The sequence below is a fragment of the Eschrichtius robustus genome, chromosome 19, assembly GCF_028021215.1.
Source record: "Eschrichtius robustus isolate mEscRob2 chromosome 19, mEscRob2.pri, whole genome shotgun sequence".
NCBI classification, from domain to species: Eukaryota; Metazoa; Chordata; class Mammalia; order Artiodactyla; family Eschrichtiidae; genus Eschrichtius; species Eschrichtius robustus.
In genome coordinates, this window is record NC_090842.1 from 49,317,825 (window position 1) to 49,335,424 (window position 17,600).

A 17,600-nucleotide genomic window follows, 5' to 3' on the forward strand; every position below is an offset into this window, starting at 1 on the left:
TGCAGATGTGGGTGGAAATGAAAGTTCAGCGGGCCTAACCTAGGTGCCTTAAGCCCGATGCACACACAGCTTACCTTTGATGCTTCTGCATCTCCTCTTCTGGTGAGGTAACCAGGCTGCTTCAACATTTATAAAAGCACATTGAATAAACGTTCAGAAAAGGATTGGTTAAAATGGGCGCTCTTCCCATTTCCTTTTCTGAAAGGAGAGCATTGAGTTATTCTTAGTGGGGGACAGATACCTGCATAATGATGAGAAAACAAAAAGACCCATTTGCCCTAAAGGAGATGATTCCTTTTTTTCTTTTTGTTTTGAATTAAAATTATGTCGTTTTTCTAAGATGAACTAAAAGCCCATTTCCTTCTTCCACAGTCCCCCATCCTTGCTTTTCCTGCCTTAATGACATCCCAAACTTTTGTTGAAGATAATTGATTGAATTTAAATTTCCTTAAAAGTTTAAGAGGTAATGTTACAGTATAAATTTCCTACCAAACACTAAGTAGGGAAATATCCATTAGTGAAATTAACTACAGTTTCTAGGTAGCTAACAATGTACTGTATACAGTAGGGCATGGCTAATGAACACTGCAGTGGGTGATATTTCATTATACAAATTAATGCTCACATTTTAATGGGAAAGTCACATAATGAATCTCGGCTTCAGTGACAGCAATTAGAGACACAGATTGTCCCCTTCTGGACAAGGCACTGTTTAGCAATAAGCAGCTGTGTGAAAAGTCTTCAGGTTTACAACATATATATGCTTTGGGGGAATTAGTGTACAATTTATATTAATGTACTGAAGCTTCTCTGCAAAGGCACCACCATATTTATCTCTCCTGGTATTAACTAAGTAAAGACATGTAGAAAGACTAAATAAATATCAAATAGAGGATGCAAATACGGGAAAATATTAGGTTACCCAACTTAAAAGTGAAAACACTTTTGGGGTTTTAACACACACACACACACGAGAAAGTTAGAAACATGAAGCCCTTCTTAAAAGCTTGATAAAGGGATTTCCAACGAGAATAAAATGAATCCCCCTGTTATTTTTGGAGACGCGCTATAGGGAACTTGCTCTGAATAGTTCCAGAATAACTCCCCAGAACAGTGAGGTTTCCTTGAATATCAAGTGCAAAGTGAGGCTTAGAATGATGAAAGGCATGACCATGTAAAAATAGGTACAATGAACTAATTAAACCACTTGGTCATATATTTCTTAAAATTTATGATACAACGACTTAGAGAAGTTATCAATGATATTCCAAAATTGAATATACATCTTATGCCATGTGTCAGTGGGTAGCTGGTTTAATGTAAGATGGTTCCAATAATTTCATTAGACCATGGAATGATGAACTGATGATTTTTTAAATTTATTATGCCTTTTCTAGCTAAACTCTCTTTTCTAGAAATGCATTGTTTGGGCCCACTTCTTATTCCTTTAAAATATTGTGAGAAGTTTCCCCACAGAAACCTACTGTTGTCCTTCCCTGCTTCCTTCGGTGGGTGAATGGCTCAGCGCCGGTCATCCTTTTCCCAGACACAAGTTTCATAGGCCAGACCTGGTCTGCAGAATAGGGTCTTTGGCCCTCTCTGTGTTTGAAAAAGTTTTTAAGTACGTGCCAATATTTTAAAACTGGGATATTGCATGTAGAAATCTGGAAGCAAGGCTTTCCTTAGATAGAGGTCCTTGTGTCCACTGCTGGTGGCATTGGGTGGCGGTGGCCCTCCAGGAGAGGTGGGTGGTCCCCACCCCGCTGTTTCGCACACTCCTATCATCTGCTCAGCTCTGAAGCATCTGAGTGTATGGCTCCTGCAACAGGCAGATGCAAAGACACTGAATGCAAACATCGTGGAGGTGACCAGAGGGCTCATGTCACCCTGGAAAGCCTCGGGCGGTCTGTCCGATTCCCCCCAGTAGATTTGGACTCATTTATGGGTCTGAGTGGGCAGTCATTCAACTGGACAGAGCTGCTGGCAGGGTCTGAGGTTGTCTGGGCCACGGGGCCGCACAGAACGTCTTTCCAAGTCTCAGGCAGAGCCCGGCCCGGGTGGGAGCGGGCTGGGCAGCCCACTCACCCGCTCCTTGGCAGAAGCCTGGGGCTTGGTTAGAGCCAGCCCGACGCGCTCGGGCTAGATGGGGTGACACTGACCAAGAAGCAGCTCTTAGCACAGGACTTGGCATTTGTCAGTCGACGAAACCGAAGAGCAGAACTTGACCGTACCTCAGAGCCCGCTGAATGTGCTGACAGGGTTTTCCCACCCAGGCCAGGCCACTGTTGTGAGACGTTTGCCTCCTGAGAGCTCTGAAATGTGCCCTGCAGGGAGGCTGCTTGGGAAACAGCTGGACTGTTTCCAGTGAAAACGAGACCCTTGGGTGGCCAGGCTTCCCCAGGGGGATGTGCTCACCCCTGGGTCTGCCCACCAGAAACGCACCCCAGCCGGGGCTAGTGGTGGTCTCAAAAGCATTTCCTTGTACCCTTCATAGTGATGAAGCCCAGGAAAGGCTTCAAGGCAGAGGACAATAGTGGTTATCCAAATCATTTAGGGGTTATAAAGAAAATAAAATCAGGTTTTTGTTCATTTTTAAAACGAAACATCCAAAGCGGGTGGGTTTATCCCATGCAGCTCACTCTGGAGCATTTATCTGGGGAATTGGGTGGTAGGAGGCAGTCACCCAAATAAAGCCTCTCAGGAACTTGGAGGTGGAGCCACGTGGAGAAACCACTGTGAGGGCTGTTCCAGGGTGTGTGCACGGGCGGTGCATGGAAGGCTTTCTAGAGCCTGTGCAGTCAAAATAATCCTTGAGGACTCTCGTTAAGTGGCCCCGAATTTACCAGGGCCTGGATCCTTGGAGGCTCAGATGCTAAGAATGAAGCATTCTTGTTTCTCAGATGTGGCCTCTTTTCCCTGGAACAGTGGTGGTCAAGGCCTGTTTTGAACTTTAAAAGAACAGTGGGTCAAGTGAAGAGATCCTCCCCTGCACTGTGTGATGTGTGGTGTGTATGTGATGTATGGGGTGTGTGTGTGTGTGTATGTGATGTGTGGTGTGTGTGTGGTGTGTATGTGATGTGTGGTGTGTGTGTGATGTGTGGTGTGTATGTGTGTGTGTATGTGATGTGTGTGTGTATATGATGTGTGGTGTGTGTGTGGGGGTGTATGTGATGTGTGGTGTGTGTGGGGGGTGTATGTGATGTGTGGTGTGTGTGTGTGTGTGTGTGTGTGTGTGGTGTGTATGTGATGTGTAGTGTGTGTGGTGTGGTGTGTGGTATGTATGTAATGTGTGGTGTGTGTGATGCGTGGTTGTGCGTGTATATGTGTGTGAGGTGTGTGTGTGTGATGCGTGGTTGTGCGTGTATATGTGTGTGATGTGTGGTGTGTGTGTGTGGTGAATATGTGATGTGGGGTGTGTGTGTGATGTGTGGTGTTTGTGTGTGTGTGGTGTGTGGTGTGTATGTGTGGTGTGTATGTGATGTGTAGTGTGTGTGATGTGTGGTGTGTGTGTGGTATGTATGTGATGTGTGGTGTGTGTGATGTGTGGTGGTGCATGTGTATGTGTGTGATGTGGTGTGTGTGTGTGGTGAGTATGTGATGTGTGGTGTGGTGTGTGTGTGTGTGATGTGTGGTTGTGTGTGTGTATGTGTGTGATGTGTGGTGTGTGTGTGTGGTGAGTATGTGATGTGTGGTGTGTGTATGTGTGTGATGTGTGGTGTGTGTGTGTGGTGGGTATGTGATGTGTGGTGTGTGTATGTGTGCAATGTGTGGTGTGTGTGGTGTGTATGTGATGTGTGGTGTGTGTGTGGTGTGTGGTGTGTGTGATGTGTGGTTGTGCATGTATATGTGTGTGAGGTGTGATGTGTGGTGTGTGTGTTTATGTGTGTGATGTGTGGTGTGTGTGTGTGGTGAGTATGTGATGTGGGGTGTGTGTGATGTGTGGTTGTGCGTGTGTATGTGTGTGATGTGTGGTGTGTTTGTGTGGTGGGTATGTGATGTGTGGTGTGTGTGTGGTGTGTATGTGATGTGTGGTGTGTGTGTGGTGTGTGGTGTGTGTGATGTATTGTGTGTGTGTATGATGTGTAGTGTGTGATGTGTGTGTGTGTGATGTGTGGTGTGTGTGTGTGGTGTGTGTGTGATGTGTGGTGTGTATGTGTGTGTGTATGTGATATGTGGTGTGTGTGTGTGTGTATGTGATGTGTGGTGTGTGTGTGTGTGGGGTGTGTGTGATGTGTGGTGTGTGTGTGGTGTGTGTGATGTATGGTGTGTGTGATGTGTGGTTGTGCATGTATATGTGTGTGGTGTGTGGTGTGTATGTGATGTGTGGTGTGTGTGATGTGTGGTTGTGCATGTGTACGTGTGTGATGTGTGGTGTGTGTGTGTGTCATGTGTATGTGATGTGTGGGGGGTGTGTGTGTGTGTGTGTGTGTGTGTGTGTGATGTGGTGTGTGTGTGAGTGTATGTGTGTGTGGTGTGTGTGTGTGTGCCTCTTTCTTTAATGATCCTATGATATGTCTCCTCTCAAAGCCGTGAGAGCAGGGGCCTTGTCTCTTCGGTTCCTCACTCAATTCCCAGCACCAAGAACAGTACTTGGGGGGGGTAGGGGGTGCTCATTCAATAGAGACTGTGTGAATGAATCCGTGTGTTTCCGGGTGTGTGGGTACATACATGTATGGACACGTATGCCTCTGGCATCATTCAGGAGACTTTGTTTAGCCCTTGACATGACTTCTAGAGTTGACATGATGCCATAGAGAACATGTGCTCCGACTTGCCACATTATAGGTCGGGGAAGCAAAGGTCCCAAGATAGGAATGCCCAGTGAAGCAAAAATAACACAGGTTCTCTGTCCCCAGTCCAGACTCTCCAAATGCCTCCTGGGGTCCAGAGGTCCAGACTAGCTTCCCTGCTACACTGTTCCACAGTATCGACCTAAAAGAGTACTTCCCAGGGAGGCTCTATGTAGTGGTTCCCCACCCAGGTGCCACAGAGGGTCACGTGGGGGCCTTTGAAAGACCCCAGAGCCCAGTCTGTCCCGGGAACTCAGAATTTCTGCAGGTGGAAGTGGGAGCAGGTATTAACACTTTTGAAAGCTCCCCAAGCTGTTCCACTTGGTTTTTCAAAATGTAATGTTTACACTTTTAGCATCAGAATCATCAGGGGCACTTACTAGAAGCACCCACTTCTGGACCCACCCCAGACCCAGGGAATCAGAACTGCTCTGGCTTAGGTGCCAGAACTGGTGTTTTATACTCTCCTGGGGATTCAATGCCCAGTGCAGTCTGACAGCCACTGCTCCTGTGAGCATTTCAAGTATGTGTCCCTCGGAAATCTACGCATACCTTCCGAGCATCCCTGCAGTCAGCCAAGAAAGGCAGTCCCCACTCCACCCACGCCTGGAGGGAAGGTCTACATTTTCTCTCTGCAGCTCCTGCTGATGGATGCCCATGCATGCCCTACAAACCCTTTGCCAGACGCACTTAATCGTTTCCAGGTGCACTTTTGAAATGCAACCCGAGTCTCATCCAGTACCTGTAGGCACGTCTGCCAACTCTCACTTCAGGCCCCTCCCCCGGGTTTACATCAACCCGTGGGCCAGGATCTTGAGTTCCTCATCAGGTTCTCCTACCACAAGCCCCACAGACACCCTCTCAGCTTCAGGGGCTGCCTCTTCTCCAACTGGCACTAGACTTTTAGGTCAGCCCAGAAGTACCCTGTCCACGGTGCCCATCCCACTGAGGGTTCCCTAGTCTCCAGTGAGATGTCCAAATAGCAGTGGCTGAAGTGAATCCAAGCCTAACACGGGGATTGACTTCAAAAAGTGGGAAATGGTGCCTGAAGCCATTTGTACCTTTACATCAAAGGGGAGTGAGTCTTCCTCTAGATCCATGTCATTGGTCTAGAGACAAGGTGACTTTTGCATTCAGAGAAAGAGATTCCCAGCTGGGAATCTGATGTGTCCAGAGGAAACCTTCAGCTGCTCGTAGGAGGGAAAGAGGAGCACATAGCCACCATTTGATGAGGCAGGCATAGCTTCTCCCAGGCTGGAGCACACAGTCTGGAGGTGACCTGGAGTCCTCTGCTCAGAACCTGGGCTGGTGGTCCTCTTATTTACAAAATACATGCATCCCCCCCACCCCACCCCCAACAAGTGTCTTACCCCCAAATGGCCTATGCCTGGAGAACTGGGAGTCACGGCGTCAGCTGAGACTAGACACAGTAAAATGTCTCCAGAATACACCATTCACCCATGACTTGCTGTTGCTTTTAGATCAGTGTGTTTTACAATAGAATAAAGGAAGCGGTGGGGGAATGCTTGAATTTCCTCGGAGAATTAATTGTGGATATTGACAGGGAGTTGTTGTGAACAAGCTCGTGGGAACTCTAACAGTCCCATTCCTTCCAGAGAGCTTTTCGATTCCAAAGTCCAGAGAAGACCCTGGATTGCGAACAAATTCTTGGAATATATTTAAATCCGCATTTGTTTACCCTCCCCTTTTCCTCTCCCCTACAATGTAGGCAGGTCTAAGTTGTATGTTATGGTATCTTTCCCATAGTGGAAAGAACAATAGAAGTTGTGTGTTGGATTTAAATAAATATTTAATTCATGAAAATGATCTTATATGTTTTAAAACAGTCTTTAAAGCTATTTTTATTCTCTAGAAAGTGCTTATTATAGGTAAATTACACATTTTACTACCAGAGCATTAGGTTTGCCATTAGTACAAATTTAAGGCACTACAAAGACCAGTAGATAATGTTAATTTCAAATACAGAAACTAAATATATTTTGTGCCTTTTTATTACTCATTTTCTTTTAAGTTTTATTGACTGCTTTTTATCTTAACTATATGTCTTTACATGCTGCAATCATAATGCACTGTAATGGTATTAATATTTTATAGAATCGGTATTTATAGTTCTTTATTTAGAAACAATGCAGTAGGTCTGCGGATATCTGAGCCCGTCTGGAATGGTGCCCTCCAAATAATGATAAATTACTTGTGCAGTATGCCATTTGCTAATTATATCCATGATTTACTGCAGAGCAAGACTTAAATCATTCATTTCAGTCTTGCGTAACAGTGCCATAAAATTTTTAGGTTTAAAAATGGTTTCCATGTGTATAATTTAAACAAATTTTAGAGCTATTGTATACACAAAATATTGCAACCACCCATTTGTTACATACTTTGTCTTTTTAAACTTCTACTTTTAATGATCACTGTGGTTGAAATTATTATGCTTAATTTTCATAATCATAGCTTTTAAATCTACAGCCGTTTTCACATGTTAGATAAAGAAAAAGATAGCTAATTGTGTGTAGATAGTATGTCATTCCTGAATAGTCCCAAATGGTACAAAATCATTAAAAAAGCTTAAGAGTACGAATTATTCTTCTATTAAAAAACAGTTGTTCTCTGACTAATTATTAGTTTGAGCTGCTTTGTTTCCAAGAACAAATGTTGATCCTTCTAGCCTTGTTCAGCACACCAAAATGAGATTAACACTTTTTTTTTTTTCTCCTTATACCAAAATCTTGCAGGTGAGAAACCCTACAAATGTCCCCACTGTGATTATGCCGGCACCCAATCAGCCTCCTTAAAATACCACCTAGAGCGGCACCACCGGGAGCGGCAGAACGGAGCCGGGCCACTGTCTGGGCAGCCCCTGAACCAAGACCACAGGGACGAGCTGTCCAGCAAAGCTGCTTTGTTTATCAGGCCAGACATCCTGAGGGGCGCCTTTAAGGGTCTCCCCGGAATCGACTTCAGAGGTGGCCCTGCGTCTCAGCAGTGGACATCAGGGGTGTTCTCATCTGGAGATCACTCAGGGCAGGCCACTGGCTTGTCTTCTGAGGCTCCTTCAGACACTCTGAAAGGTACCGACCTTCCTTCCAAAAGCACCCACTTCTCCGAAATCGGGAGAGCTTATCAAAGTATCGTGAACAACGGTGTGAATTTCCAAGGGTCCTTGCAAGCGTTCATGGACAGCTTTGTCCTAAGCTCCTTGAAGAAGGAGAAGGACATGAAGGACAAAGCCCTATCTGACCCTCCTTCCATGAAGGTCCACGGGGCAGACGGCGGCGAGGAGAAGGTGGGCGGCAAGGCGGCCCCCAGGAAGTCTGAGAAGTCTCAGTACGAGCCCCTGGACTTGTCCGTGCGGCCGGACGCCGCCTCCCTCCCAGGATCCTCGGTGACTGTACAAGACAGCATCGCGTGGCATGGCTGCTTGTTTTGTGCTTTCACAACGTCCTCTATGGAGCTGATGGCCCTTCATCTCCAGGCCAACCACCTGGGCAAATCGAAACGCAAAGATAGCGCCGTCGGGGTGACGGTCAATTGCAAAGACCAAGCCCGGGAGGCCAGTAAAGTGGCCCTGTTGCCCTCGGTACAATCAAGCAAAGAGATGGCGCTTTCCAACATGATGGGGCCTCTAGACTCGGCTTCTGAAAAGATGGCCCAAGGACAGGTCAAAGAGACTCTGGGGGAACAGAAGGGTGGCCCATGGCCCGGCCACATGGACCCGGCGTTCTGTAACTTCCCGTCAGACTTCTACAAGCAGTTCGGTGTTTACCCAGGTCTGCTGGGCTCGGGGGCCTCCAGTGCCTGCCCCAACAGGGAGCCCGACGGGAAGGCCCCCTTGGAAGATGATGCCCCGATCCTGATCCCTGAAACCACAAATAAGAACACTACTGATGACCTCTCGGACATCGCCTCCTCAGAGGACATGGACTCGTCCAAAGGAGAAAACAACGAGGAAGAGGATATCGACACGGAGCCGGAGGTGATGAGCAAGCCGCCTGCCCTGAACAAGGACGGGGGCAGCGACGGTGGGGATGGCCTGCTGCCCGCAGGCGCCCCACAGCCCATCCAGGGACTGGTCTCCCCTCTACCCCAGGCATCGGAGAAGCAGTGGCACAGCCCGGGCCTTCTTCCAGCCCAGGACCCCGTGGCGAGCCTGCCCAAGCCAGAGCGGGGGCCCCAGGGCCTGGAGAAGCCGATGAATGTGCTGTCGGTCCTCAGGGCCTACAGCGCCGATGGCTTAGCAGCCTTTAACGGACTTGCAAGTAGCACAGCAAATTCTGGATGTATCAAGAGGCCAGACTTGTGTGGTAAGTTTTAGAATCCTCTTCCTTTAGTTCATTTCCCAAAGCATCAGTGCTGATTTGTGCATTTTTAAAAAATGGGGTAGACTTATCCATGAGCAGATTTTGAACTACACATAAAAAATACCCCGACTATGCTGTATATGCAATATAGACAATCATGAGAGTCAACTTCATTTAGAAGTGTTGGACCTCGTACTTTTGTGTTTCAGTTTGCATCATTGTGATCTGAAATGCCTGTACGGAAGGCATGGAAAAGGGGGCGGGGTCTCACAGTGTGCACTACTCCTGTTTTTAACCCATAACTTGAGGGGGAAAGGAAAAATTTCAAAAAACAAAAAGAGAAAGAGACATGGTAACTTGCAAACTTTTCAGTCTTTTCAACTTGTGCATAAGATGCCTAAAGACAATCCCTTACTGCTTTGCTAAGCCAAATCTGCTTTCTGAAACTTTTCTTTATAATGACTTGAGGATACTAAAATCATATCACACTAACCACGGTGCAGAAATAAAATGACCCTCTCTCCAAACAGGGAGATGGTTTGGGGTGTTTGTGATTCATCTTCAGACATATCAAATGGCAGTTACTGTGACTTTGGCCTTCTATTATTGCCTTCTGTCTGTCTGTTTCTTCACCTGTTGTTCGAACAAGAATGTACACTATGAAGTCCCTGGTTAGCAGTGTTGTGATCCTGTGTGTCTTGGATTTATGCCTGTCTGATCTTGTTAGCAAACTGGCACTTCTTTACCTCCTTAAAGAATATGGTTACTCCAAAGTAATTCCAGATCTTAAAAAGTAATGCTAGATTTGAAGCCTAGAACTGCATCAAATCAATGTCGGCGTGGGCAGGGAGGATCAAAGTCATTCTCTTGTCACCCAGATATTCTTATTCGAAAGCCTTTCTCCGAATCGAAGCTCAGGATGTTATTCCCAGCCCCAAATATCCTCACTAGAGACAAATGACCACGGTACCTTTCCATCTGTAATCTATGAATTAATTTCTGTGACTTTACTTCACTTGTTGAAAAAAGGAAAGAAAGAAGGAAGGAAGGAAAGAAGGGAGGAAGGAAAGGAGAGAAGAAGGAAGGAAAATGGATGGAAGGGAGTAGTGTTTAACTTCTGAATCCTGACATTCCTTTTAGCACAGAGTGGGATTCAGCAAGCTGGACTCAGTTCATAATTTAAATTGATGTATTTCTTTTTCCCTCTCCTTCCCTAATTCACTAAGAACTTGATCAAGCAGTCAGAAATATTTTTTGAATTGTCAAAAATCACTAAATGGATTTCTGACAGCTCAAAAAAATATTGACAATTCCTTATGCTGAATGATTCATAAGGCCCCATTAACCAGCACCCCCAGATCTATTTTTAGCCACATACAATTCATTACTTTTGAAGCTGTTAAAAACAATATTTAAAAGAAAGAGAAAAGAGTTTTATGTCAGTCCAATTTTTTTTTGATCTTTTTTTTTTATTGTTGTTTTTAAGTTTGTGATTGGAATGCTTTCTTTTTTATTGTTGTTTGGGGTTTTTTTTTTAAGTCTATTTTCAGTTCTTTCAAATACCTACGTAGGACCCATAGTTCCTGCCAGGAATCCATGCATCAGAAAAGATCAAAACCTGGCATGTTTATAAGCTCATTATTATTGAAATGAGCTCATATTACCCCTATTAATTTTCCCATCGTCCTATCAATGCCGAAGGAAGGCTGCCCGCCTTTGAGGAAGCGTGCCCACTTGTGTCCTTTTGCACCAGGCGAGGGTGGAGGGAGGGGAAGGCAGCACCAGGAAGCACTTTCCTCCGAGCTGCAGCTCTTAGGCCCTTTTACCCCCTCCCAGAATAGCAGCTCACCACACTTCCCTGACATTTCCAGGGTACGTGCAAAAAAACTTGCTTAGTCAACCTTTCAGCCATTGGGCAAAAGAGCCTGAGATGTAAGTCGTGGCCTCTCTCCCAAAAGGGGAGTGAAGACCCTCAGGCCAGCCAGGCTCCAAGGCACCTGGTCGCTTCCCAGTGGACGGTCCAGGTCTCACTGCTCCACCTTGAACTCATGGTGAGATGCCAAAACTAACTCCGGCCAAAAAAATGCCTATTTTTAGAGTGCACAAGTTCTGCATTTCATTTATGCTAATTTCTTCTGCATCCTCCCTCTTGCTTTAGCTTGGGAGCAGGCAAGGAAGGCCCTTCTCTGGCTTTTGTGTTTGCTTGGTTGGGGTGGAAGCCCTGTCCTTTCGCCTCCAGGGTGGCCTGACTCTGTCCAGTTCTCATTCCCCCTTCCCACACCTGGCCCACCATAATCAAAATCCTCTTCTTGTTTTCTTGCTGGCTGCTCTGACCCAGGAGGGCCAGGCATATTCATCCTTCCTAAGAGTTGATACCTGTGAGGAAAACTTAAACCCACTGAGCTACAAAAGGGGCATTTGAGGACATTTTTTCTTACTGCCTTTCTAGCGTTGCAAAAAGCACAAACGATAGTTGAAAACTTCAAACTCCCATTGGCTTGACTTTGCCAGGGTGGAAATGATATTGGCACAAGGAATCAAATATTCCTAATGTTTATTCTCTCCTCTCTGCTCCACTCAGAGTAGATATGGATTTCCAAACCAGCCCACCAGCTTAATAGCTGGTTTCCTCAAGAAGCTGGGCTTTGCCTAACCAAAGAATTATTCTGATAGTTCTCAACTTAAGAGAGTTTGGGGTCTGATTTTATCTGGTTAGTAAACCCAAATCCCCACTTTGACGCCCTTAGAAACAGGCTTGTGGGAGGAGCTAATGTCTGTCTGTTTCTATTCTCATGGGTGTAGAAGTTTTAGAAGAAGCATCAGTAAAGACGTTGTTCGAATCACATAGACCCCCCCCACCCCCCCACTAGAGCTCAGTGGCTCTGCTGACACATGCTGGTGAGTGGAGAAGGTGTCTTCTAACCCTCGGTCTGTGGGTGATCTTCATGCTATAGGCTCTACTTCTGGATGCTTCCTTAATTCTGCATGCCTGCTTTCTGACTTTTAAAGCTCTGGTCTTTCATTCCTTGGTGTCATGGACCTGGGGTCCTGGACAATATGCACTGCCCACTGCTAGGCAACCCAGCCAGCCGGGTAGGGGAGGTATGTAGCATGTGCCAACGTTGAGAGCTTGAGCATGAATTTTCAAAAGATCAGAGGCACGCTACAGATGATCCCGAGGAGGAGATTGAGCCGTCTTGGATTAAGCTGAAGGACATGCACTGTTGCTTCTAGAGTGAGTCAGTTCCCACTCTGGGCCTGATCTCGTTATAAGAAATCCTGCTCCAGTCAAAGTCCCCATTTCGTGAGGTGGTTTCCAGACTCCAGGCATGGCCCTACCTTTCTTTATTCTGTTGAAGAGCATAATGTACAAGGGTACTCCCTGCCATTGGAGAACTCGGATGTGCCCTCGGATTTTTTGGGAATGCGTTTGACCTTGGTTTTGTAATGGGACAAGATCCACGTGAGTATTTAATAAGGGGGGGCAAGGGCAGACCAGGGCAGCGTCACATCCACTGACAAGACAAGGCAGGCAGCCCCTTTGTCCAGCCTGAGAAATCTGACGAACTATTGGGACAGCCAGTAGCTCGGAGATCTGAGAGTGCTCTGGTGGGCCCTAGTCGCACAGAGGCTGGGCTGTACAGCACCTGGGGGGCTGGCTGCGTGGCCCAGGTACAGAGCTTGCTTCACTCCAGAGTTGGTGGATTTAGAAAGCAACCCTTACTTTTGCTTTTGAACCTGAGACAGATGTCTGGGAACCATCGTGTATTGAGTCTTGCAAGCAGAGTTTGCTCTGTGTTCTTTGGTGAGCCCAGGGGTAGGGTTGATGGGGAAGAACTAAAATCAAATTAAGGGAACATGAGTGAGAAGAGTGCAACCCCCTTACTCTTCGAAGCTCTGCTCTGGAGTTACCGCCACTCAGGGAAGCCCGGCTGAATGAGGAGAATCTATCAGCTTGTCTATTGTGGGCATGAGGCCCTTGTGTCGTGGCTGCCAGACCAAGTGACCCACCAGACCGAGGAGGAAGCCAGTGAGAAGGCAGGGTCATTATCAGCAATAGTCCCAGTATTCCCAACTGGGGGGAAACTGGCTTCCCTGACCCAAATTATGCCTGCGACCCTGGATTCTCTCATAGCAACAAGAAAATTAGGACTCCCTTCCTGAAAAAAAAGATGGGGTCCATTTAAACCTCTGTACCTCATGTGTTCTAAAATGTGTGATGAAATGAACCAGGATAACAAAGCTGAACTCTTTTAAAATGTGACTCTGTCCTCCAGAAACCTTGTTGATTTCTCAGCATAGGCAGTCTGAAAACATTCAGGGGTGGGCAACTGTTTTCTTAGAAGGCCAGAGAGCCCTTAGGCTTGTAGGCCCTGTGGTCTCTGCTGGGCAGCACAAAGCAGACAATAAGCAATAAGGAAGCGAATGGGCATGGCTGCGTTCCAATAAACTTCATTTACTAACACAAACAGTGGGCTAGAATTGGCCCACAGATCCCAGTTTGCTGGCCCCCGCTCTAGTATAAAGAAGGTTGTGTTGATGTGGTCACCCTAGAGAAGACATGTGAAAACTGTCCTCTGCCAGTGAGATGATGCAGGCAGGACCCAGGTCAGCAGCTACGACGTTCCATCTACTGCCATTTAATGCCAGAGATGTGAGAGATTTTCCAGAGAGAGAGAGAGAGAGAGAGGACTTGTAGACCCAGGTGGCCTGGAGTGGCTATTTCTGGAAGGTCACATCTCTACCTATGCATCAGAGACTTCCAGGGCTCTGAAAGGCTGCCCCCCATCATGGCCAATGCGGGCAGAGGAGGAAGACACAGGACCTCTTTCTTGGCTCTGAGGTGAGCTTGATGGACAGAAGTGTAAGGATTAAAAGAGGCAATGGATGTATAAGAGCTTGGATAAATGGTTCTCAGTTGAGCTGGTATTTTCTGGAAGAGGTGAACATCCACATGAGGCTATCGCAAGGAGATGATGTCACTGCCCAAATGTCTTTTGGTTGCAGTCATCCCTTTAGCATTGAGCAGGCACAAATCTTACTTTCCATCAAGGTTATGGAGACACATCTTACTTCCTTGGGTCTGCCTTGCCAAGTCATTGATAGCGATTTCTTGGTATGTGGGAACATTAGCTTAGAAGACAGTTCTGGAAATTTTGTGTTGACATCTCATTGCCATGGTCTCACCGTTTCAGTTTCTACCCAGTTCTTCTCCTGTTAGAAGGCAAGTGCTTTGGAGTAGGAAATAAGTCCTGCCTCCTCAGTCGTTGGCCAATAAATGGCTAAGGTCTGTGGTCAGTTAGGGATTTCCAAGGGAGCCGTGGTGGTGTACGTGAAAACACTGTGAGCACTGCATATGTGTGTATGAAGACACCGGAGCATGGGCTACTGGTGCACAGCCTATGACAGTTGGTACATTTTTGCGGATGATCTTAAGTTCTAAGGTGTGGCCCTGAAGCCAGCAGGTTCTAATGGAGAAAGGAGGTTAAATTAGTTAAATGGCAGAGGAAGGGAACCACAAAATCCAAATTTGCCAAGCGGACAGGTGCCCAGGCTCAGCCAACACGTGTGAAGGCAGTGAGCCTAGGAGGCCCAGGGAATCTCTGTTGTAAGGTCTTGTCTCTAGAGCTGCCGTGCTTTATTTAAAGCCAGATGAGCAATCATCCTCCTCTTCCTCTTCTTCATGAGATGATTCTCCTATGTGTTGGCTTGCAGAGACTGTGGATAAAGCACAACTTTCGCACTCGCTTTCTTTGCCCGATTTTATCAGTTACAGGTTGGTCTTTGACTTCCATAGTCCAGCCTGCTCCCAGTAATAGTGTGTGTACAGGGCCTGATGTCAGGCCTCAGTAGGGAGGACCACTTGGCTTGTCCTGAAGTCCAAGGGCAGATCCTTTCAATTAATGCAAATCACCACCCCTCCTGCCTGCTCTGCCCAGGCTGGCTGCATCACAACTGGCTGCAGAGCCTTTCCCTTTAACTCTGGTGGGACAAAGCACAGGTGTTGTCCCCCAGGGTCTCCCACAGAAACCAGCACCCTGGGCAGGCTCTCCCCTGCCCTCATCCAGAGGCTCTCCGTGTGCACCATGTTGATGAAGAGGCATTCTCTTCGGATGGCAGCCCTCTCCAAACTCTTCCGGCATTCTAATCCTCCTCCCCTTCCCTCTTTTTAAGTTAAATGGGAATGCCACTGACATGATGTCGTTTGCACTGCAGGATGACAGAACTGTTGTGTGAATACCATTGTATTTGCCAAATGGTCCACTCGTCATTTCAGAACAAACAAATGGATGGTGTCTGTAAGTCGGCAAACACTGGTGACATTTAGCCTTGTTTATGTTCCTTTCCTTTTGCTGCATATTTTTGGCTCCAAAAGCTACCGTCTGAATCAACAGTGCCTCCAAAGCAGGAGAAAAGTCTGGTAGCTTTCATTTTGGTTGCCGTGTCCATGTTCTCTTTGGATCGCGTGATACCTACTGCCCAGGATCAAGCCTGAGGTGGGAGAAGAGACCAACCAAGCTCTTTGGTTCAAAACATATATACAGTGTTTCTCCTCCCTGATGATGACTTCAAATTGGGAGGGAGGAAGAGAATGCTGGGAGAAGAGAGTGTTGTCAGAATGGACACCCACATCCCTGGGGAAATGCAAACTCTCCAGGCAGGCCCAGCCACCGCCATATGCAATATGAGCACTGTGACCCCATGGCTGTCTTGAGCTGTGTGTGGGTACTCTTGGGCTTAAGTTCTGGGGTCTACCTTCTTAGGCTACTGAATCAAAATGGTGGTTGGCACGGGCAGCCATCTAGCTGCCACATGTGCCACGGACCACATCTTAACTGCTGAAGGAATCAGGTTCTTTGTTTTTTATTTTCAGATGCTATGTGCCAAGCCCAGGTTTCAAATAAGTAGTAATTTTCTCCTATTACTTAGCGCTGATCAACAACACCTTTACATCTAATTGCCAACCTGCTCTAATCACATGGGCTCTTCTTGCTTTAGCCAGAGACAGAAGGACCAAATTTTATAAATATTGCTTTATTGTCATTACCCCATTAAACAATTAGGGAATGTGGCCCTGCCCTTGCTTTCAAATGCCTCTAGCCCACGTGGTTTCTGGATTGTTTAATGAATCTGCACATTTTCTTGCAGGTAAGTGACACCCCCTGTTCTAGTCGGTCTAGCTGGACTTGCCCTTGTCTGTTCGTGCTCCTCGGTGGCTATCTGCAGCTTGTTAATCGTGTAAAGTCAAGAGAAGAATGTATACACATATGTGTGTTGAATAAATAATTACTATTGGCATAGGTATGTGTATACACATGGCACACCAACCTACGGTATATATAGCAAAGAATCAGGGAGGCTAAAAATACTGCCCCATATGTTCCACTATTAGCGGAGGATGGTGAAGGCTTAGTAACTTGAACGGGAGAGAAAATTCCCTCCGAGTCATGAATTCTGCATGACACACGCTGGTGGATTCGAGGTCCCTTCACCTGTGGAAACCCTGATGGGGGGCCTGCTCAGCACAGCTTCTAGAGGCGGGCCCTGCGATGGTCTCGTTGGCATTACTGCTTGTGTCTGATTGTCCTGTATTTTGTAACACTTTAGAAGAATACAGAAAAGTGCAGTAATTATCTTTCTCCATAGTATTTAAGCAGTAATATTGCTAGTTTAATATTGTGTCAGGTCGTCATGTTAACCAGGAACAGATGACAGTAAAATTCCAGTGAATAGCACCTTGATATCCACTCCTTAAAAATGGTGATTGAAGCAAAATGTGTAAACTTGTACCAGGTTATCGTGTGCTTTGGAATAGAGTATTGTTGAAGTAATTAGAAGATATATGAAGGTGTTCCTGGTAATGAAGGCATGTAAGTTATAATAATTGTAGCTTTCTGAATAAGTGTCAAACTATATCTTTAAGTGTGCTGTATGCTGAGTTACAAGTTAGGTCATTTATGAATGGAATGTAAAACAATACTAAAAATGCTTCAATAACTTATCTTGGTATTGCTAATAAAAAAAAGCTGTGAAACATTAGTGCAGTTTTGAGTCATTATGTTAATTCACTCCACAACACCCTCCACCCTTTGACATCCCTCTGTCGGGAGCCCCAACAGGACATTCAGGGAAACTAGTCATGCTGTCCCATGGTTTGTTTTCTGGGCCACCTACTGCATTTTCCACCCATCTTTAGGTGGACCCAGGAGTTACAATTCCTAAACATACAAATGTCAAGGCACCTCCTGATTTGGGTGGGGTGACCGTGGCGGGTCCAGGGAGTGCATCTCTCTGTACAAGTGTCTCTCGGGTGCGTGTCTAGACCGCACGATGACTCACAGGCCCTGTGGGGGTCTGTGCAGGCCGCTGTCCCTCATCCCTGGTGTGGAGGACTGCATCTGCCCGGCCTTCCTGCAGCAAATCATAACATTTTCTTTTCATCCTGTGAAGAGTAGTTTTACATGGAAAGGTACTTGGAATTGTTGGA

General features: G+C 46.4%; 1 protein-coding gene across 1 annotated transcript in view; it reads left to right on the forward strand.

Annotated features, from left to right (window-relative positions):
* ZNF536 (zinc finger protein 536) overlaps window positions 1–17,600 on the forward strand; it is a 229,328-nt gene that overhangs the window by 79,510 nt on the left and 132,218 nt on the right. The window contains exon 3 of the mRNA XM_068529227.1: window positions 7,547–9,115. Within this exon, the coding sequence (XP_068385328.1) occupies window positions 7,547–9,115 (1,569 nt within the window). The remainder of the gene's footprint in view (window positions 1–7,546; window positions 9,116–17,600) is intronic.